The 23785-nt window shown below is 37.0% G+C and overlaps 1 protein-coding gene across 1 annotated transcript in view; it reads right to left on the bottom strand.

Moving 5' to 3' along the window:
- Positions 1 to 1331: 1331 nt before the first annotated feature.
- The window catches only part of FGF10 (fibroblast growth factor 10), a 76334-nt gene continuing 53880 nt past the window's right edge, over positions 1332 to 23785 (bottom strand). Inside the window, exons 2-3 of the mRNA XM_040977516.1 lie at positions 7604 to 7707; positions 1332 to 1799 (exon numbers count right to left, since the gene is read on the bottom strand). Coding sequence (XP_040833450.1) covers positions 1602 to 1799; positions 7604 to 7707 — 302 coding nt within the window. The 3' untranslated portion in view covers positions 1332 to 1601. The remainder of the gene's footprint in view (positions 1800 to 7603; positions 7708 to 23785) is intronic.

The raw sequence follows: 23785 nt of genomic DNA on the forward strand, positions 1-23785 counted from the left end.
GTCGAGACAATAAAAATTAAGCAAACTTTTCAAAACAAGAAATATAAAGATAAAACTGCAGCATCAATATAATCTTATAGTTATCACTTAAAGTATTTAGAACAAATAATATTTTTCTACATTTTTTAAAATCACTACAGACACTGCAAATAAGGCTTATGTATTTATTTAGTGGAATACAATGTGATGATGACCGATAAACTCTTACGCGCTGTTTTCTATACCTGCTCTAACAAAATGAATTTCAATATGATTACGTTATGAAACCTTCTAAAGCTCTTTAAATTTACAGAAAGTAAGTTTCATTTGGTTTTTAAAGACAGGATCATACAAGTTGAACAGGTTTTGGCATATGGTTACACACATGCCAGGATATATTTGTTCAGGTTAAGCCCCTGGGACAGCTGCACTTCATGCCAGATTTCCTAATGGTACCTTTGGGGAGACACATTATGTGAGATCCACACAGGTTTCTTATCTATGCATAAAACCTCTTCATCATGATGTATGGGAAGAGATCATCAGTAAATAATGAGGCTAGTCTATTAAAACATGCTTATCCATTACTTTTCCTTCTTTCAGTATATTCTTAGAGATTTACTAAATAGACTGAATGAGAAGGATTTGGCCTTCCACTCTGTTTCATTGAAAGGAAGCCTCTGGAGCAATATCTGTTTTTAAATGATGGTAGCCATCTCTCAGTCAAGCCATGTTTTTGTTTGGTTTATTGTTGATGGTTCTTGTTGCAGAAGTGCAAATCAAGTCCACTGATAGCACACAGGGCATTCATACGGCTTCCCTAATTTCATCTATTTTTCATGTATTTCCCAAGTTGTCAAAACACTTAGTCATGAACATGCATGTGGTGTGCTCAAGAGAAAGAAAAGGGTATATAGCAGAGGGTAGCTTCTGAGGATACTCTTTAACACCCCAAAAGATATTTAACATCCTATTAAATAAATAACTTAGAAAGAAATAGAAAGGGTTGAAAGCAGAATGCACAAGCATACCACACTATTTGTATTGTTAGAACAGTTTCAACTAACATGTTTATGCTTTTTAATTCTATCCAATTCTTCCATAGTGCCACACCCAAAGCTCCTTTGGCTGTGCATATGATATGGCCCACGTGCTTTCCAGAAAATGCTTGTATGTCTTTCTGCTCATTGAATCATTAGGCTTGAATGAGCAATGAGAGTCTTTGATATGAGTTCGTATTCCATAAATAACTTTCCCGAAGATCATTCTACAGATTGTTCCATGTCCTTTAAGTTCTATCTCAGAGGTTCAAAAACAAGAACAAAGCTTAACAACAACCAAAAAAAAAAAAAAAACCCCAGCCACAATATTGTTCGCTTGGGAGTAACTTTTATCCCATTTGATCTGCCTACTTCTTGATTATAAGGCATGACAAAGGACTAATTTAAAGAACATCATATGTCAGCAGTGAGTACAAAAAGCTTGAAAGGCTTCTTTTGGTTTATGTGAGCAAACATCTGCCATGTGTCTTTGCCTTTTGAGCTACTGTCTTCATGAAGAGTACCAACTATCCTTGGCAAAACAGCCTTTGGTTCTACCACATCCACAAACATTGCCTTCCTCTATGAGTGCACCACCATGGGAAGAAAGTGAGCTGAGGTGTTTTTCCTTCGTGTTTTCTGTCCTCTCCTTGGAGCTCCTTTTCCGTTCAGTGCGACATACATTTGTCTTCCATTGTGTTGCCAGTTAAAGGATGCATAGGTGTTGTAGCCATTTTCCTCTATCCTCTCCTTAAGCTTGCAGTCGTTGTTAAATTCTTTCTGCAAAGGAAACACATAATATTTTATCCCTGTGGTGATGTTGCTTGATTCCATTTGACATAAAGCATATAAAGGACTTCAAAGATTCTGGTCTTGTGGGTGCCAGTATCGTACACTCAGCAGCAGAAGAGGGAAACTCAGAACCATATGACTAGATAGCTAAAAATTAGGGATGTGATCCTTTCTTCCAACTGCCATTTTTTCAGTTTTGCTATTTATAATTATCCATCATTGGAATTGGGATTGATTTTGCTTTGAACTCTAAGGATGATTGAAAAGTATGGTCCTGCTTTGTGAATTTTCATATCAAATAAAGTGGGAAACATTACAAGTAGCAGTGCTCATGTTATATAAACCTGAAGGCTGTGAACCTGAGACCTCTTCCCTGCAGCCATAGCTCTTTGACTTGGTTCAAAGTGGTCAAATGGTTTTATGGAGAGCTGTTGGGACAAGGATAACCCTTTTTAGTCCATGAATCCAGCGTGTTGCTTTGGATGTGACAACAAACAAGAGACTCCTCACTGGTCCCGTGACTTTCACTTTGGAAATATCCCTTTCCACTCAAACTAAATCAGTTAAGACACCATGGGATTCAGCTCTTGCCCTCCCATTTTCAACTTTTCCACCTACACCAAAGGCATTATGGACATTTCTTTGACTAAAGTCTGTCTAAGCAATTTTTCTATGGGTCTTTGAAGTTTCTACTAGACTCCAAATTACTAAGTATAGGTGTGTTTACAAAGCTGTGTTTCTGTGCAATAAGTCATATTTTTTATTTTATTATAATTATCACTAGCTGCTGTATTTTATATTGATATTACCAGATTACTTTACCTTTTTTGGAATTTATTAATCATAAGTGCTTTTCTCCTAAGAATTAAATATAATACTTAAATGTTATATTTATTTACTTAACTCTCTAAAAGTAATAAATGCTACATTATTTAACATAAGAGCCCTAATCAAAACAAAACAGCTATGATAGAAATACATTTAAATATATATTATGGATTTATCAGTTTTCTACTCAAATTTATCTCTGTATTAAACTATGTGATATGTTTTTTACATAGGTAATTACAGTCATTTCAATACAGAGTGTGTAAATTATAGACCAATAGAGGATTAAAATTATTTCAGATAATTTAATATCTGAAGCAAAGCTGTGTTAGAAAAATAAGAATAACTAATTATTTTCCCTACCATAAATGAACTTAAAGAGCAGGGTCTCTTAAAATGAAAGACACTATATCAACCTCCTCATCTCTGGTGTATTGATACTTGGGCCATGATACATTCATCTAAAGGTAAATAAGAAGCCTATGAATCTATGTTGTATATTCTTTAATAAGAATGTAGTCTAGGGTCCATTCTATTTGTCTTGTTTTTACTTAATTCCATCAAACAGGAGAAAACTGAGAATGCAACAAATGCATTGTTCAGAAGGTGATCAACGAGTATAACAAAGAACTATGTTTTCCGAAAAAAAAAGGAAAACATTCAAGAAAGCGTAGACACAGAGCTGGTTTAATCAAGAATTCTGTTTTTCCACCTGACACTTGTAAGGGTGGAGGGTATCTTACAGAATCAATGAGCATTGTGATTAAAAGGAGTTACCATCTGGTACACAAAACTATATTAGGTATGTGCTTGTGAATTTTACGGATATACCCTTAGATGAAAAACTGATAATCCTATTCCACTTGGAAAGGGCATTCGAAAATTTTCATATAATTTGAATATGGCATAATTTTCACTATTCCTTATAGTAATGCAAAATCACAAAAATAGAAGTCGAGTACTTGTACTCTGAAGGATTTAGCTGCTAAAAGTGGTCATTAGGTTTGTGTATCCTACAATTCTATGCTCTGTTGCTCCAAGTGCTAAGCATAGAATGGGAGAAAAGGTTTCTCTCTTGGGAGAAAAGTCAACAATGAATACCTTAATGAGAGAAATAATTAGGATAGAGCCATTGCAAACTGTTACAATGACGGGATGTGACAGAAAGCATCTGGACATCGTCTTTAGATAAAGAAATGGACTGAGATAATTTACTAAGCTCAGAGCTCAGGAAGAACCATAAGCATGGTGCATGAGTTGTGTAGTGATAGAAGAAAAAAGTGGGGAATTGGGAGGAAAAGTGTTAAAAATTTTACCTCACTCTTCATGTGAGAGTTAATCTTTCCCTGAAGTGCAATTTTAAAAAGCTATTAATTTGAAAGACAGAGATGGAGAGACCCTGGGAAGACAGAATATAGGGAAGAGAGAGAGATAGAGGGTGAGCGCACTGATTTTTCAACTTCTCAAATGCCGGAAAAGGCATAGTCCAGGTTTTCCACAAGAGTGTCAGGAAGTCGATGCCTTGACCATTACAGTTGCCTACAAAGCAGACTGTGCATTAGAAAGAAGCTAGAGTTGGGAGCAGGAAATGAACTTAGCCACTCCAATAGAAGACATGGACATTTTAATCAATAAATTAAATGATTACTCCCAGATATTAAATAAGTACAATTTATCAATTAAAAGTGTTTTTACCCTTTACTTCAATGAAAATTATTTGTGTTCTTCAGTCTAAATTAGTGCTAGCTGGTCTTAGTTTTGAGACTATTTTCTTAAACATTTACATTTTAGTGGACACATAAATTGTATGTATGTATGTAATTATGAGGTATAATGTGACATTTCTATGTATGTATTCATTGTGAAATGATCAATGCAAAGTTAGCTTTATCTTAAAGCGTTAGTTTTTGGCTAAATTAGTAAGTGTCTTTTCAATGAATAAATCTATTCCTCTCTCCCAGTAATCCTAATATAATAAAAGTAATTATTATGTGAACTTCTAGAATTAATCACTTATGGCAGTCCATTGGGACCTGCAGAGAACATCTGGTTACCATAGCAAAGAAAGGAGGGCAGAACAAATTGGTCCAGTGCCCCAGCCAACTGTTGACAGCAAATATCTGGGCAAATGGAGACTCTGATGTGGACTGTGTCAGACAATAACCATTGGAAGGATTTTCTCATCCTTGGATTGGAAAAATCGATGGCATTTCAGAGCTATCAAAACCACTTGAGCAGAACCTTTAGAGCATGCTGCACACTGGGGACCCTGGAATAACATCGTGTGGCTGTTCTCTATCCTTGGTTACTAAGGCAGTTGGGAGACTGGGCGCAGCTTCTCCCCGTTAACTCCCCCCTTCACCCAGTTATAGGAAGCAGAAAAAAAATTTTTTTGAAACAATAGTCTTACCCACTTTCTTCTAATCCCCGACACTTATCACCCTAATCAACTATGCAAACCTCATGAAAAATAAAATTTAAAAAATAAAAAAGTAATCACTTTTTAAAATGGCTCATTGCTTTTTTAGATCCACTACTAGAATGATGCAGATTGGAGAAATTTTAGTGGAGAAAACCCACTAAAAGTAACATGATAAGAATAAAATGCAAGACCATTCTATGTTTAAACCAGTGGTTATCAACTTGTGGTTATTGAACCAACAATATCAGGAATTCTTATAATCATTTTAGAAGCACAAATTCTCAAATCCTATTACAAACTGAATCAGGAACTTGGGTATATGAAACTACGTTGTGTGTTTGAGAAAATATTTTAGATTTACATCATAATCAAAGATATAATGTTCCACTAAATAAAGAAGCAGTCTGAGGAAAAACAAGACCTCAATTTGGCAAAAATATAGGCAAGGGTTATAAACAATAATCAAATGGAAAGATCCTATTTTATGCACGTGCAGTAAATTTTAAAATAACCACAGATCATTAAAGCTATAGAAATGTATTGTTCTTAATTTGTTTTACAAAGATTTCAAATAAAGCTTGTAAAAGCACTATATTTGCAGGAAACACTTTACAACGTTGGTATAGGTGATGACTTCATGGATGAAACACCCATAGCGTAAGAAACAAAAGCAAAAGTAAGCTAATGGTATTCTACCAGATGCAGAAGCTTCAGTACATCCAAGGAAGTAATTAATAGTGAAGAGACACCCAACAGACAGAAGCATGATATTTGCAAGCTGCTTATTTCTCAAAGGATTAATATCCAGACTGTGTTAGCAACTGAACCAGTTCAGCAACAATAGCAAAAATGTTGAAGGCAGTTAAGAACTAGGCAGAGGGTTTCAACAGTGCTCAAAAGAAAAAAATACAAAAGGTGCCCACAATGATGGAAATTTGACTGTTTACGAAGAACTATACTGTAGTAATGATACATGGGAACTCAGTTGGGGTGAGGGGTGGGGAAGGGAATTGGGGGAGGGAGTGAAGGAAATCCCAGGGCCTGTGGAACTGTATCATAAAATGATAACAACAATAATAATAGAAATTAAAAAAAGAAGAAAAAATACAAATGGCTAACAAGCATATGAAACAATACTCAATGTCATATATCAGGGAGATGTAAACCAAAACCACCATGATATCACTTCCCGGCATCAGAATGGCTCAAATCCAAGACAAAGAACAAGAAATACTGTTGAAGAAGTAGAGAAAGAGGGATTCTTAAACAAGAATGTTGGTGGAATGTAAATTAGTGCAGCCACTGTGGAAAATAGTGTGTAACTTTCTTTCAAAAACAGAAATAAACTTGCCACATGATCCAGCAATCCCCTGACTGGGTATATACCCCCAAAGACATGGACACATTGTACCAAAGAGATACCTGCACCATCATGCTTATAGCAGCATAGTTCACAACAGCTGAAACTGGGAATGAACCAAGGTGTATTTCACTGGATGAATAAGTAAAGAAAACTTTAGTTCTGATGTCTCCTCTCAAGTCTCTAGAGCAATTAGCATGGGTTGAGGGTGGGTGGAGCTGGGTCACTACAACCATCCTAATATTAACCAACAACATAAGCTTATTTACACATTTGAAGTGAAATTTGTTTCACACTTAAAAAGTATTTGGAATTGAGGTCCATTTTCTTTCTTGTGTTTCTTTAATCTGTAAAACAATACCCAGTGTATTAATGTTCATATGATTGGTTGACATATTCTTAAAAACCTGAACAGGATAGATGGCTACATTGAAATTTACTTTTAGTCCTAAAATAATTATTTGCTTTTTAAAGTGAGAATTCAGCCAAATGAATCCAAATGAGTTTGATCCAAGTTTGTACAGGTGATATTCAGAATACTTAACACTTGACATAGAACAAAGTTATGAAAATTCTCAAACCATTGACTTAGTATCAATTTCAAAGGACTCTGTTGCAATGAATACTATATGTGTGTTTATGTCTGTACATGTGTGCGTATTCAGGCATAATTTGAATTAATGACTACTGTGGGTAAATAACATGCTAGAGTTGATTAAACAGCATACAAAATTATTATTAATTTCTTAAAATGTTCATTCATTTCAGAATTTAACGAAATACAATACATCTAAGCTCTGTTCTATCTTTAGCAGTGACACACATGTACTTGAGTATTTGAGTCAATTCATGATCTTTGTTTTTAATGATCCTTCTCCAAGTTGTCTGCAGCTCTTGTGCCAATCTGACCAGATGCTTCCATCAGAGGCTGACTGGGTTATTCACAGACAAATGCCAGCAACAGCCTGTGTGGTAGACTTATGGGTGAACAATAAGCAGATTATAATGTTGGAAAGGCTGTTTTGCCAAATCTGAAACTCTGGTGACCAGCCCACTATGGCTCAATTTACCAGCAGCAGCATGAGAACAAGCTGTTCAGTGTCTAAAAGAAACATTCCAAGTCGTCGGTAATGGTTTTTTGAAGTGGATTTTGAAGAATAAAATAAAAGCAGAAAGACTTACTGAACCATAGAGCTTCCCCTTCTTGTTCATGGCTAAGTAATAGTTGCTGTTAATGGCTTTAACAGCAACCACTCCAATTTCCACGGATGTTATCTCCAAGATGCCTAAAATACATCATTAGAAAAAAAAAAGTTAGAGGATCACATACATTTAGTTGACATTAAATAAAATAAAAAGAAAAAATGGCTGATTTTCATGGTTCTAAAAACAGAAGACTCCAAAAAACTGGAGTAATCAAACAAACATAGCTAGTACTTCTAATGTGAACCAAAGCCAAGCAAATATGTTCATCAACTGTTTGGAAACAAGACGTATGGTTTTATCATTCCTCTCCATTTTACTCTGAGCGTTTGTAGGAAAATATTGTTTTAATTATAAGGCTTCCTTTGCTAAGTCTACATCTTCAACCCCATAAATATTGAAACAACCCTCCTCATCTTAACCTAGATTTCACAAAACCTTATCAGAGCACACATCTGTACTATGGTATTAAATTAAATCTACAGCACATGCCAACAATATGTCAGATTTAGCTCAATCTGTATAAACAGTGGCAAACGATTTCTTCTTTGTAGAACACTTAGATAAACCAAATCTCTTACTCACATTTAACTGATAAATTCATTCTTTGGCAAATGTGTTGCTATTTTGAGACTCAGAGAGACAGAGTCCAATATCCAGAATGTCTTAAAAATTGCCACACTGCTGAGTTGGGAAGAAAACCCATCAACATTTTTTAAAGTTTTTTTTTTTTCTTGTCAAAATAGTGGAAAGCTGAAGAAATAAGAGCTGATATCAAGTAACCTTTGCATACGGTACATCTACAAATAGTTTTCTCAAAAATTCTAGGCAGCTATAAATAGTGCATTTGATATTCTATTTAAAGTTAACAATGCAACAAAAAATATTGCTACTTCTTCTACAACCTTCAGGCATTGAGAGTATGATGTTGTCTTTGGAATCAGAGTGGGATTTACCTTTGATCCTACATTTATTAGTGAAGGAAAAATCACCTATGGGAACTAACGGTGAGAAGAATCCTGTGACTCAAGTTCATTCACAAAACAGAAAACCTAGGGAGGCAAATCCTCCACCTGCTGAATGGGAATGCCATAGGGTTACCAGTTTGTATCCTGGCTGCTCCACTTCCCATCCAGCTCCCTCCTTATTACCTGGGAAAGCAATAGAAATGGTTCAAGTCCTCGAATCCCTGCACCCATGTCAGAGACCCAAAGGAAGTTCTTGGCTCCTTGCTTTGGACCAGCCTAACTCCAGCCTTCGTGGTCATTTGGAGAGTGAACCAGTCAGAGGATGGAAGATTCTCTCTCTGTCTCTCCTCTCTGTAAATCTTCCTTTCAAACAAAAATAAATACTTTTTAATAAAAGAAACATAATAGAATTTTCTGGTTATCTTCTTATGAAAATAAATCAGAAAATGCATATAAACGATTAGAGTTTATCTAAAGTTCAGTAGTTTATTGTTGTTACAGGGAACTTCTCTAATAACTGAGGATTTAAGAACTTCTTTAGTGGGCTACATAATGGAAAATAGAGCATAAAGTGGTACTTTAGTGTAACTTATCTTAAATTCACACAATAGCTCTCTGATGAAATAGTGCTATTCTCTATTACAGATTAAAAGGTTGATCTGGTGACTCAAGTCAATGCTGAGGGAACCAATGCCTGAACTTTTGGACTGCCTTTCTCTCCATCTCTATTTTGCTATTCAATTGTACCTTCCTTCTCTTTTCTAAATCCATGGGGTATGCTATTTGAAAGTCGTTTGACAAAAAATCAACAACACAGGCTTTCAATGATGGAGTGTTGTCTTCCTCCCATGGATGTTGGCATGCCACAGAGGATAATGCCTGGGAATCAGAAAACTAGATTTAAAATACTCTTCTGAAGTCACAAGCAGAAGGTAGGATTCTGGAGCCAAGTATTTCGGCTACTGTAAACTCTACCTATCCAACTGGGAAAGAGGTTCTATCACTAAGTTGCAAGGTGTTCCCTATGTGTGTTTTCAAAACTGGAAGTTAATGAAACAAACAGGATGAAAGACATTGGTAGCTAGAATACAGCAAAATTTCTGAAGATGAATGAGAAATAATGGATGGAGTCATAATAACAGACTTGGATTGGACCAGGGGAACACATAAGTATTGCCAAATCTGTACGCACTCTTTCTGAAAGTCCACCACACATGGTAGATCTTATTCAATGTATGTACCTTGAATTTTCTTCCGCTTTATCCAAAGTAGCAACTTAGCGTTCAAAGAATCAGTCAACCATTTTGTCTGCTTTGTGACTTCACGTGAGCTTAAAAGGTTTGTTATTGCATCAAAATGGAAAGAAAGTGTATGTAACTTTAAGGCTATGTTGAATTTTGAAAATTCACATGTATCGTATGTCATAAAATATAATTTAGTAATACTGTAGCTAATCAATAATGACTGCATTTATTTCAAATGTTGGTGCGTATGTGGATATGGCTGTGTAAGGGATGGAAACCTTGGGGATTCTTCCACTTAAAAATCTGCTATTTTTCCTATTTGGTGAAAGATGAGCGTGTATGCCTATAAATTTATTTTCGGAAAGGACCTCCATATTTTCCTTAAGATTTTCAGATCAGTAATCTTACAGTTCTGTATTTATGTACTTTCTAAAAAATGATCTATTTATTTGAAATGCGAAGTTACAGAGAGAATAGGAGAACCAGAGTCAAAGAGACACCTCACATGTGCTGGCTTACTCCCTAAGTGGCCATGATGGGCAGGACGAGGCTAGACCAAAGCTAGGAGCCTAGAACTCAATCTGGGTTTCTCACGTGTGTGGCAGTTTGCCTAAGCACTTGGCTGTCTTCCACTGCTTTCCCAGGAATGTTTGCAGGGAAATGAAGAGAAAGTGGAGCAGCCAGAACTCAAACTGATGCTCAGATGAGATGCTGGCACTATGAACAGCAGCTTCATCTGCTATACCATACACTGGTCCTTACATTTACAGACTTTATTACAGAATGGTTCATTGAAACAGCCTCCTAGAGGAAAAGCATGGGAAGAGTGTAGTGGATATTTTTGTGTCTCATAGAACTTATATAACTCTACCATTATCTGAAACTAAAACTTATAGCAATAGTAACACCTAGCAATTATATCATCAACAAAAGGAAATATAAATTGCATTTCTGATTTATTTAAGTCAGATGTTTTGTAAATTTGAAGATGTTCTTGTAGTGAAATTCTGTTATTTATATTAAATTGTAGCCATATAAGCTTTGGTGCTCCTCTGAAGAAAAATGTCCTTGGTGACATTATAAATCTATTTCAAGACCTCTGAATGGTCTAGTTAAATATTGAAGAAGATGTAGGAGGAAGGCAATCCTTAGAAAATGTAATTAGAAAGTTAAATAAATTGTATATCCTCCCCTGAAAAGCTTATCTCCTACTACAAATAAAATACAAATACAAAGGTAATTACAACATAATGTGAAAGTAAGTACTCAGATAAAACCAGAATTATGGAGCTAAGAGGAAGGCAGCTTATGTCAACTGGGGTCACAGGGCAGATTTCTCAATGATGACTGTAACTGTGTTTTGAAGGTATAGTAAGATGTGTGTGGAAAGTAAGTGTGGGAAGGCATGGACAAAATTGTTAAGGTGAAATAAGGTGAGACTTTCAGAAAAATCCTAATGGGTTGCTGCCGTGGTGGTGCAGCCAGTCAAGTTGTTGCTTGCTGAGCTGACCTCCCACATCGGAAAACCAGCTACTCTGCTTCCAATCCAGCATGCTACAGATACACCTGGGAAGGCAGTGGATAATGGTCCAAGTACTTGGGTCTGCCACTCCAGTGATGTAGCTGAGTGTGGTTCCTGGCCCTGATGAAGGATCGTGGCCATAGGCCATTCCTGCCATTTGGGTTGTGAACCTGAGATTTCTTTCTCTCTTCTTTCCTCTCCTTTTCCTTCTCTATTCTCTATTTCAATCAGTCTACTTTTAAAATAAATTCTTTAAAAACAAAAATCATACAGTTTTGTTTCACCCAGTACAGTTCAAGGAAAAAGCAGAAAATGGTGAAAAGTGCAGTTATGTCAGATTCAAGTTAGTCTAGAGTCTAAACATTTTAATAAAGGGAAGTATTTTACCTAAAATATGAAAGTGTTTAAGTAACTTTCAGTAAATTCTTTAAGTAAACGGTAGCAATCACTAAGGTTTGCTTAAGATCACATTTGAAAGTTTACATGGCAGGGTGTTATAATCAACATCAAAACATTGCAAATGTGATTGTCACAAAAATCAGCTCTTCTTAATTAAATGGGTCTTTGTAGGCAAGTATCATCAACATAGTAATTGGGAGGATTTTGCAGACTGATGAATTACAAATGGAAATAACCTAAAAGCCAATTTCCGCGTAAATCATCTTTTGAAAGGCATGAGAGGGTAGTTGCTAGGGCTGGTTATGTTTTGATGAATCACTGAGCAGTTCTTCTGAGGAGGTGGCCGTTTGTAAGATTCATTCTCAACTTGTACATCTCATCCTTCTCTAGGAGACAAAAACTCTTTTGAGTCAAGACAGATTCCTTCTGGCGGGCTAAGACAACAAACAAGTTATTGATCTAGCTGTAAAATTTTTTTTTAAATATTTTTCTTGCACGTCAGAGGGAAAACAAAGCAAATGCAACTTTCACATAATAGCATGGGTAGAGAAAGAAGGAAAGCTAGATGCAAACATGAATGCAAAATCTATTATCCTCTCCTAGATAAAGTAAACATCATGTATAAATAAGTTCTAGAAACGCAATAAACTGATTGGCTGCAGTGTAGTAGGCTTCCGTGTGTGCCGTTGATGTCAGCTCTCCTGATGGAGCATGGAAAGGCAGGCAATCGAAGAGTCTGAGCTAAGGTACAGACACAAATACAGTGAAAAATAAGACGTAAAACACATTGTGTTGGCTTTCAAGAGTAAAGAAGTTAGGTTAGAGACCTAGGCAGGGCTGAAGAAGACAATTGGTGGGAATTTGGGAAGCAAAGGGGTAGCATTTTTTAAGCAGTACAAGTTGATATGGAAAGACAAGGAAAGCAGCAACGGTTCGGCAGGCAGTTTGCTGTGATCACTTTTGCTAAAATTACGGGGTTCTGCCTCATGGCAAAGTTGTGCTTTCTTAGCAAGGAATGCACTTTTCCAGACAATATTATTGGAAAACTTGGAAGCAGCTTAATCCCTGTCAGAAACTTGTAGATTCAGAATGAGCCATGATTGCTGACTTTATCTAAACATTTTAACTCATAATGGATTGCGATACTATGTAGCTTAATGGTTTTAGTCAATGTGCTGAAATGTAGCATGGTTAGTACAATGGAATGCACAAGTCTCTCCTTCTCATAAATTACTGTCAATGTCCCAAGCTGATATAGCATATCCTAACATCAGAAGACTTTGGAGCTTTTTAGGGGTTAACACCACAATTCGTATTTTACACCTCCATGATTTTCTGTCACATCCGGTCGTATTAGACTAAATGGATGTAAATGTGGTCTTTGGAGTCCCTGGAGAGTCTTGTCTCTTTAATTTGATATCTTCTTCTAAAAATTACACTAATCACAATATTTCTTTTTTCGTACACATACTATGTGTTCAATATGTATTTACTGAATGAGTAGTTAGTCTGTTGATTGAGTAAAAGGAAACTGTATTCATAGGTGACAGAAAGGTGATATTTATAAAAACTTGAGACAAATTCCCAGCTCTCTTTCCACATAAAGCAAAAACAAAACAAAACAAAACAAAAAAAGCAAAAAAGACACCAAAATGCTATGTGCTTCAAAGAGAAGGAGAAGTTAGTATATCACAGAATACAAATATTTGATATCAGTTATGGGTAAATATTGGAAATCTGAGCATCCTTTTGTTTAGTTCTACAACTATTATTATTAGTTGGAGAAAATAAATTTTAAACATGAATTAGAGATTATATTTAAGATGTAAGATTCCTGTTCAAAAGAAAAACTTTCACTCGTGTTTAAGAAAAGCACCATTTGGGGTAAACCATTTGGAGTTTACAGATGGCATATAAGAAAAAAATCAAGACCTAATTCAGACTATCAAGTGCTATTTACTTCTATCGCTCATTCTTATCTCTTTCATATGCACTTTTTATAGAAACTTTAGTACCCCTTTTTGGATAGGTTCTCAGTTAAAAGAAAAATGAAAAGTTATATACGTGTGATGCTACAATTCTGGGAGATTCATAGAAAGATTTTTATGGGCCCGGCATGATAACCTAGTAGCTAAAGTTCTTGCCTTGTACACGCCAGGATCCCTTATGGGCATATGATTCTAAATCCCAGAGGCCCGGCTTCCTATCCCGCTCCCTGTTTGTAGCCTGGGAAAGCAGTGGAGGACGGCCCAAAGCCTTGGGATTCTGCACCCGCGTGGGAGACCTGGAAAAAGTTCCTGGCTGCAGATTGGCTCAGCTCCGGCCATTGCGGTCACTTGGGGAGTGAATCATCAGACAGAGGATCTTCTTCTCTGTCTCTCCTCCTCTCTGTATATTTGATCTTCCTGATAAAAATAAATCTTAAGAAAAAACAAGAAGTATCTTTTATGACTGTAGTAAAAAGTATGATTTTTCCTATGTTGGGGAAATTGTAATTTTCAGAAAAATTGCAATTAATCTAATTCTGTTTTTGCCTAACATACACTGGAATTGAAAAAAATGCATATGAACTGATATTTTTGTGTGGTGGTTCCTGACAGCCTTGAATTTGTTAAAACCAGGATTCCACTTGATCTTGGTTCAACAGCAAAATGTTCCTTTACCTCCAGAATGGCCAATAACCTCTAACTCTCTACACTTAAAAATATATACCTTTCATTATCTGTTTTTAACTTCTAAATGAGTTCCAATTATAATGATTAGGCATATTTCAACTAGCAATGTTTCCAGTTCCTTAAAAAAAAAATTGAGTTGAGATAGATAATTCCTATCTGCAGTTCTAATTCACAAATTCCTCTGAGAGTTATGTCTGAGCTGAGGCTGAGGACGAAAGCTGGGAAAGTAGTCCGGGTCTCCCAATGGGTGGCATGATCCCAGTTACTTGGATAATCACCTGCTCAAGTCATTTTGTAGGGTTCACATTAGCAAGAAGCTGAAGTCAGGAGCCAGAACTGTGAATCTAACTTGGTTCTCTGAGGGACACTTTGGCTGTCTTAACTGTCCTAAATTTGTGGGTAGCAGGTGTCCATAACAGTACCACGAAGGGTCCAGCACAATTTAGCCCGGTGGCTAACTTCTGTCCTTGCATCTGTTGGAATCCCATGTGGACATGAGCTCATGTCCTGGTTGCTCTGCTTAGCACACAGTTCCCTGCTTGTGGACTGGGAAAGACTGGAGGATGGCCCAAGGCCTTGGGGCCCTGCACGTATGTGGTAGACCTGGAGGGGTCTCTGCACCAGGTCCCACTCACCTATTTTTAAAGAAAGCAGAGACCAGCATTGTGAAACCAGCATAATACATGGAGGCTGACTCGTGTCTAGGTTTGTCAACTTTCAGTCTAGGTCCCTGGGAAAGTATTGCAAGATGGCTCAAGTGTTTGGGCTCCTGACATGTGGGAGACACAAGGGATGCTCTGTGCTCCTGGCTTTGGTGTGTGGCAGCAGCACTAGCCACTGTGGCCAACTGGAGAGTGAACCAGTGGATGAAAAATCTCTCTGTATCTCTCTGTCTCTTATTCTCTGTAACTCTTTTAAAATAAAAGGATCAATCCTAAAAAAATAAAAAAAAAATCCCTGATAAAAAGTAAAGGAAACAGCTAAGTCCCATTTCATGTAATTAAGTCAACCGAGAGGCCTGGTTGTAAATGAGAGGGAACTAATTGGTAGCTCTGAAACAGCCTTCCATCTCAGTTCTGCTATTTAACTAAAATGCAACCTTTGATAAGATATTGTGCTGTGTCTTGGTTTCATTGTCTGCAGTGAATACAGGGCTGCCAAAACTGGGTGTTGAATGTATATTTACTATCTGTTGTATTTCCATGAGCGCCACGTTAATGGGTGCAAATGCTCCCTCAAACTCCTACTTTGGAATCATCTGGAAGCCTGTTGAAGGATTTTAAATTAGGAGATCTAGTTTGGGGCCAGAGAATTAGCCTCATTAGGTTGGCCCCAGGCCGTTCTGATACTGCAGGTCCAAGGACCACACACTGTTCTATACACTGCGGTTCAGAAACAAGCACAGCTTTGATGTGAAAAAGTACTGAGAGAAACATGTCCAGAGAGGCAGAACCACAAACAGGAACAGAGGTAAATAACAGCAACGCTTAATTTGAAGAGGAAGAAAGAGAGAGAGAGAGAGAGAGAGAGAGAGAGAAAAGAAGAAGAAAGTTACACTTAAAAACTTCAACCTTTTTTTTAAGACTTCCTGCATTTAGTTGAAAGGCAGCGTTATAGAGAGGACACACACACACACACACACACACACACACACACACACACACACACACACAGAGGGATGGGGAGATTTTGTATCTTCCATCTTGTGCTTTGCTCCCCAAATGACTGTACCTGCTGGGACTGGGCAAGACCGCAGCCAGCAGTCTAGAGATTCCTCTTGGCCTACCACACGGCATTAGGGATTCAGGCATTTGGGCCATCCTCTGTTGCATCGCCAGGCACATTAACAAGAAACTAAATCAGAATTGGAGCAGCTGGGGCTTAGGATGTCAAAGGCAGTGGCACCACATGGTCAGACCCTCAAAACTGTTTAAGTGCAAAAACAGGTAATGGACTTTCCTCTGCTTGTGGGTTTGTTTTGTTACCTGTGGGATTCTTCATACCTGTATAAATGTGATCGTGTGGATTGCTTTGTTGTCTATTGTTAAGGTTTTACTGGAACTTTTTTTTCCCCTTCAACTGGAAATATAAGTAGAAACTCAAATAGCTTTGTGAAAATAATTCAAAATGTCTTTGGTTAATAGAAAATAAAGATAAGATTAAGTATTAAAATTTTTTGAAGTCCAAGTGATTTTTTTTTTAAAATATGAATTTTCCAAGAACCTTTTGAAGATCCTTTCTTTAGGTATTCTCAATGACCTGTGTGGCACTCTTAAGAATGTTCTGGGCCCAGCGCAATAGCCGAGTGGCTAAATTTCTTGCCTTGCATGCCTTGGGACTGCATATGAGCACCAGTTTGTGTCCCAGCTGCTCCACTTCCCATCCAGCTCCCTGCTTGTGACTTGGGAAAGCAGTCAAGGACAGCCCAAAGCAATGAAACCCTGGACCCACAAGGGAGACCAAGAAAGAAGCTCATGGCTCCTAGCTTTGGATTGGCTCAGCTCTGGCCGTTGTGGCCACTTGGAGTGCGAACCAGCGGATGGAAGGTCTTTCTCTATGTCTCTACTCCTCTCTATATCTGATTTTCCAAAAAGAAGAAGAAGAATTAAAAGTCCGTTTGGTTCCCTTATAGCTATGCTCATGGCCAAAAAATGAGTTTGAAGCAATGGGGATTCACGTTACTCCCTCTATACCACTTTATGGAATTGTGTACGAATATAGATAATGGTCTATCAATATTTTATTTGGATTGCATTTATGTTCTCTGTACCTAGTGTATTCACTGTGAGATAAAAATGGCATATTTCTGGGAAAGGGATTATTTAAAATTCCTGAGATTTTCCCATAACTATTACTATACACTTGACTTCCAAAGTGAGTGGAGGTTCTAGAACACCTAGAGAAGTGTGAGCACTGCCCATGTAAGGAATCCCTGCTACCCGTTACCAGTAATTCAGGAAGAAAAAGAAACAGATGTGGAGTCAGTTGCTGTGACCCAAGATCACAGAAATTTGGTCCTCTTCTGCAACAGGACAAACAGCGGAAAACAACGGAAAACACAAGAGTGGAATTGTTAGCAACCTCCAAAACCTCTGGCAAGTGACATTGGAAGATGATGAAGCCATGGCCAGGTGCAGAGGAATTCATCAAAATATTTTTTTTCCTGAAAGTTGAACAGAGTTCTGTATCAGAGACTATATTTACAAGAAAGTTCTGTAAAGCTCTGTGTTGGACTTTTTCACCATCCCCACCATTTCACTTATTAGATGAATAAACCCTTCAAAAATTCTAGAAAGTTAGAAACCCTAGAAACTTGCCAGGGCATCTAAGCTCATCTCCATTTAAGCACTGTATTTATTATGAAGATCTTTCCTGCAGGCACATGTTTGAGGAAAAAGTTAAGGAAATTGTAATGTGACTTGGATCTCTTTACTGAATATTGCAAGAAAGGAAAACCAGCCATCAACCATGTAAAACCAAGGGATGATCACTTCACTGTTGCTACTTCTGCAAACTTTATAGGGCATGCAAGATTTTAATTTTTATTCTTTGTTTTTTTTCTCTTAATATTTGAAATGTATTATGTCCCAATAAAATCACTTGACTCCTTAGATTAGACCTATTATAACTGGGAGATTTTGGTAAACATGTCATTTGTTATAATTTCTGATCCTCCCAGAAACCAAATCATTCTAAACCCGTTGAAGAAATTTTTTGTTGTTGTTCAGTCAAATCCTCTAATCAGTCTAATTTAATGTGTGGATTTCAAAACCTCAAAATTATGAAAAACCATTTTTTTTAAAGAATAGTTGTTACTGAGAAAGTTCACATCACAGAAAGTTTAAGAATGACTTGTAGTGTCAGAGAGGAGCTTGAAGAAATTTAAGATTGTCTGCTTTATGTCCGAATCTCTTCTGTAATAGATGTCACTGGGAGATCAAGGGAGATTGAAGGGTTTATCCAAGCACCTGGAGAAAGTTACTGAAATAAATGCTTAGTCCTCGTTGTTTCTGCCACACCATGAAGCTCCTATAAACATTTACAAATTGCTGGCTGCCAGGCAAAGGTTTTATATTGACTTAATGTTTTATAGACTAATTTATCTTGTTCATTACACAGAAACAATGCATTCTATTTGAGTTTGACCTTTACATATTATTATAAATGAAGAAAAAATTTAAAGCTAATGTAAAGCACTAAAGAAACTGCTGCATGGCATGTGTCAATACCTGGCTACCATATTACTGCAGATATTGACCCTGAAGATATACATGTAAAATGTCTACATTTCCTCAGGGTCTCATGAATTTCTTTAACACAATGATTCATAATATAGTGTACTTTTGTCCTCGATTAGTAAAAAGAACAAAATGCATCAGTCGAACACATCTTGATATTGTGGTTCATAAGAAAATCTTATCGGAGGCATTGAAGTATTCACAAATTATGTAAATATGAACAGTTCTAAGTAGTTTAAAATATTTTATATGGAATAAGGTGGATAGATTCCACCTGAGAACTCAGACTCAACATAACTTGCATATTATCAATTTGACAATCTTCCAAAATGGTATGGAATAATACATAATCAGCCTTATAACCCAAAGATTCTTTCCACAGTTACTTAGTGCATAATTGTAATGCTTACTAAGCGATGTAAATGCTATTATATAGTAAGTGTATGGATTTTAGCTTGCTCATGTGAAAGATGACAAAATTATAAACACTGACAAGCTACACCATTGATTAATTCTCTGCATACAGCTATTTCTGCAATTCATGGTATTGGTAATAAGGAATTGCTCATATGTCCAAATTTAAAAGTTTGCATAAGATAAATAGTTTATGTCAGTGTTGATCCCAAGTAATGAACAGGAAAACTTGGCAAAGCTTTACAAACTGAAAGAAGGGCCCAATGTGATGGCCTAGCCTAAACCCGTGCCTTGCACCCACCAGGATTCCATATGAGCACCAGTTAATGTCCTGGCTGCTCTACTTCCCCTTCAGCTCCCTGCTTGTTGCCTGGAAAAGCAGTCAAGGATGGCCCAAAGCCTTGGGACCCTGCACCTGTGTGGGAGACCCAGAAAGAGCTCCTGGCTCCTGACTTCGGATCTGCTCAGCTCCGGTTATTGCAGCCACTTGTGGAGTGAACCAGTGGATGGAAGATCTTTCTCTCTGTATCTACTTCTCTGTGTATCTGGCTTTCCAATAAAATAAATAAATAAATAAGAGATATGCAGAAAAACTTTCTATTTCATTATGTGCATGCACATTATTTCTTCTTCATCTTATGGAATTGACTTGATTTTGTGTATCTTATATAACGAAAAAATGTATTAATTGTGCTAATTATAAAAATTGTGACCTTGTTCAACTCAAATATCCTCCAAATCTATTAAGTTTGAAAGAAGAAAAGTAATTATCTCATAGTTCTTTGTGGTCCATGTAGGTTTACCTAGACAAAAACTCTTAATACATTGTTGTGCAAAAAATGTCTTCATTTACATTTTTCAAAATCTGAAAGTATTTCCTTCTAAAATACATTCTTACACATAATACATAACAGAAAGAAATTTGAATTATCTTGCTCATTTGTGTTGGCTTATAGAACATTGCCAGATAAATATTAAATACAATTTAAGTTAAATAAAATAAAACAATACAGAGTTATAAAAAGAATTTTATAACTAGGTAGGGATAGGAGAAGAAAAAAGCTGGAAAAGACTGGGCAAATTTGAAAATAAATTCACAAATTGTCATCACATTGGAAAAACACAACTTTAAGTAGTTGGCTTTTTAGTAATTTGTGTTAATACATTAATGTACACAGCTATATAGAAGAATATGAAGCATCCCACAGTTTCGTTCTATTCTGTTTCTACTGTTCCGCTAATTTTGGAAGATCAGGAGAAAAGCTACAACCTAATTAAATTTACTGAAAACATTCAGACTTTTCAGTGTAGATTGTTCTTGGGTAAGTTTCAAAGTAAACCCTGTTTTGTTTCATATAAGGATCTTACAAATGATGTCCAAATAGATGTCAAATTTAGTGTCATAATTTAATTATAGAAAAAGATATAGTTGAAGTCCTTATTTTTTATCAAAGCAGATTAAAATTCAGACCCATAATACAGCTCAGATTTAGTAATCACTGTTATCCAAAAGATATGTAGGTAGACAAACATGCACATCTGTCTCACGAAGAAAAAGTGAAATAGTTAAAAATAATTTTTGAAAAAAAGCTAGCAAAACAAGCAAATGAAAATAGGCATGTCCTTACTAAGATTGAAAAATCTAACCATACCAGACCATGGAAATAGAATTCTGGATTAGAACTTTTAATTTTTACTTTCTGCATGTTTTTAAGCTACTGAGTAGTTGAACTTATTTCTTCATGCACTGACAAAAACCACTAGGCATGTTTTCATTTTAAAGAGAAATGGTCATTTTGCACATTTCAGATTCTTTCAAAACTTGATTTTGATTCCACGGCAGAATGACAACTATGATGAAGAAAGAGGAAGGAAAATTTAGCTGGAGGTAGAAAGAGATCCAATCTCAGCCAATGCTTAGTGAAGTCTAGTCTCTCCATGTGTGCCTTGTCTGTCTCTTGATGTTGCGCCATCAGCACTTGGTCCAAAGCAGGTGCCTAATAAATAACCATGATATAAAGAACTGGCATGATGGCTCAAGAGCTAAATCCTCACCTTGCACATGCCAGGATCCCATATGGGTGCCAGTTCATGTCCTGGCTGCTCCTGCTGCCTAGGAAAGCAGTTGAGGATGGCCCAGAGCCTTGGGACCCTGCCCCCATATGAGAGACCCAGAAGAAGCTCCTGACTCCTGATGGGCTCAGCTCTGGCCATTGTGGCCATAGGGGGAGTGAACCAGTGGATCTCTGCCCTTGCTTCTCTATGAATCCTGTCTATCTTCCCAATAAAAATTAATAACTCTTTAAAAAAAATGATCTAAAGCAGCTCATCTGCCAACTACTCATTTAAACTTTTAAACTTTTTCTTCTGCAAAGAAAAAAGAAAGCAGGCCGGGTTTTCATTTTTCTGCTCACCATGTTTCATTGCTCAAACTGAAAGGGGACACTACGAAACACAAAACTTCTCTCCCCTGCAGGGATCCTCTCTGTGTGCCAGCTGTTCCCAGGATGCTCTGGGAGAAGAATCAGGGGCCCTTTCATCGTAGGTAGGAATAAAGAATAACGAACCACTTATCTCCTGACCCTCACTGTCCCATTTTGCCTTCCATTCTCAGCATAATCACTACCCTAAAGGATCACAATATTTTGCATGTGGGTATCCTACTCAAGGCGATGAAGGCTAGTCCAAAGATGAATTCTAGCTACCAAATGTAACTCTATGAAAATCTTATCACATTCACAGCCTTTTAAAAATCTCGCAGAAAATTTTTATTATGGAAAAAATTTGTATGGACTTTAAAACTGCACAAATATCAATATACCTTTCACTCTCATTTTCTGCAAATATTTGGAATCCCTTTGTATTTGGTCTTTCCTACTGAGAGGAAGAGCTCCTGTGATGTGCATGGTGCAGAAAGGAAAAAAATAAAAACGGAAACCCAAGTGCAAGCCAGAATCTTTCTACTCTGTACTTTCCTATTAACTCCAGTTCCCTTCAATTAAAAGCAAAAACAAAAAAGTCAAGGATCACTTTGTTTTCTTTCCTTTCACAATCATGCATTCAAATAATCTGTTTTAAAAAGTCCTCAATACAAACCCAACATCTCAGTCTACACCCTAGCCTCAAACATCGGGCCAGTGATGTCAAGATAATGAAGTCTGCCGGAAAGTGACCAGAAAGAAACAATTGTTTGTTGATTCTAAAACCCTGTTGAGTGTTTTCATCTTGAGTGTTTATCCTCTTCTGACATAGTGGGAGAGCCTAGATTTCCTCCTCCTCAATTAACAAACAACCTTCTCATCATCCTTCTTTGCCTGGTCAGTCATTCAACACTTTGACTCTGATGAGAATAACAGTCTTTTCTCTAGGTAAAGACTCAAACACTACTAGGAACAGTCCAACTATTTACGATCCTTCCTCTTTCATCATCATCATCAGCTTCCCTTTTTATTGTCTTTTTGCAACTTGTTAGTTGACACACGATCACTAATAGTTATGTTTGTGGCACTGGGCTCCATGATCTAATTGCACTGGCTGTGCCACATGCCTTGTCCAGTGCCATAAACTTGGTTCCTTAAAAGGAAAACTTCAGGGATGTTTTTGCAGATGTCTTCCCATCCAGAAAGGTCAAGAGATGTACACAATGTACACAGTATACCATTAAAGAGTTACACTTGAAAATAGTTTTCATGGCTTTTTTCCTTTACCTTCGTTAAACTCCTCCAAAAATGTTAACATGTCACTCACTGGAATCTCATAGTTTCCACCCCCCCCCCCCAATTAACCTTGAGAGTTAACTACTAAAAAGTAACCACATTGCAATTTGAGGGATAATTTCTAACTTTGAAACTGAAGCAAAATATTGACACATGAAGTCTTTCCGGACAACATTTGATGACAAATTCATGATCAGTAGAAAATCTCTTTGGTCATTTATTTCCTTTAGAAGATACTTATTCAGATGGATTTTGCACATTTTCTTATTCTAATGTCTGTTGATAAAATACTTTTTCAAAGCCTAGAGAGGGGAAAACTTCATAAGGAGGGCTATTTCAAGTGAATTCTTAGCTAGAAAAACTGGTTATCATATGAAGGTACTTAAAATGGTTTATGGAAAATTGAATTAAAAGATAATGTTCACTTTTCCTGAAATTGAAGACACTTGTATTTGACCAACTGATGACACAAACTTTTATTTTGGTTAGGAGTGCTTTACTCTCTGTGTGTGTGTGTGTGTGTGTGTGTGTGTGTTTTATTGGAATGGCAAATATACAGAGAGCAGAGACAGAGAGGAAGATCTTCCGTCCAATGATTCACTCCCCAAGTTAGCCCAACGGCCCGATGCTATGCCGATCCAAAGCCAGGAGCCTCTCCTGGGTCTCCCACGCGGGTGCAGGGTCCCAAAGTTTTGGGCTGTCCTTGACTGCTTTCCTGGGCCACAGGCAGGGAACTGGAGGGGAAGCGAGGCTGCCGGGATTAGAACCTGCAACCATATGGGATCTCGGGCGTGCAAGGCGAGGACCTTAACCACTGCGCCACCGTGCCGGGCCCCTATGTGTGTTTTTTTTTAAACTTGTAGAATCTGATCTTTCCCTAATTGGCTCAGATGTTTTTATCAAAGCATTTAACTTGGTGTCACTGTTTTCTATCTCATAAATATCTTGAATGCACATGATAATTTAACCAGAATTCATGAGCGTG

This window comes from Ochotona curzoniae, unplaced genomic scaffold, assembly GCF_017591425.1.
Source record: "Ochotona curzoniae isolate NIBS_2020 unplaced genomic scaffold, NIBS_Ocur_1.0 contig_2754, whole genome shotgun sequence".
Lineage (NCBI taxonomy): Eukaryota > Metazoa > Chordata > Mammalia > Lagomorpha > Ochotonidae > Ochotona > Ochotona curzoniae.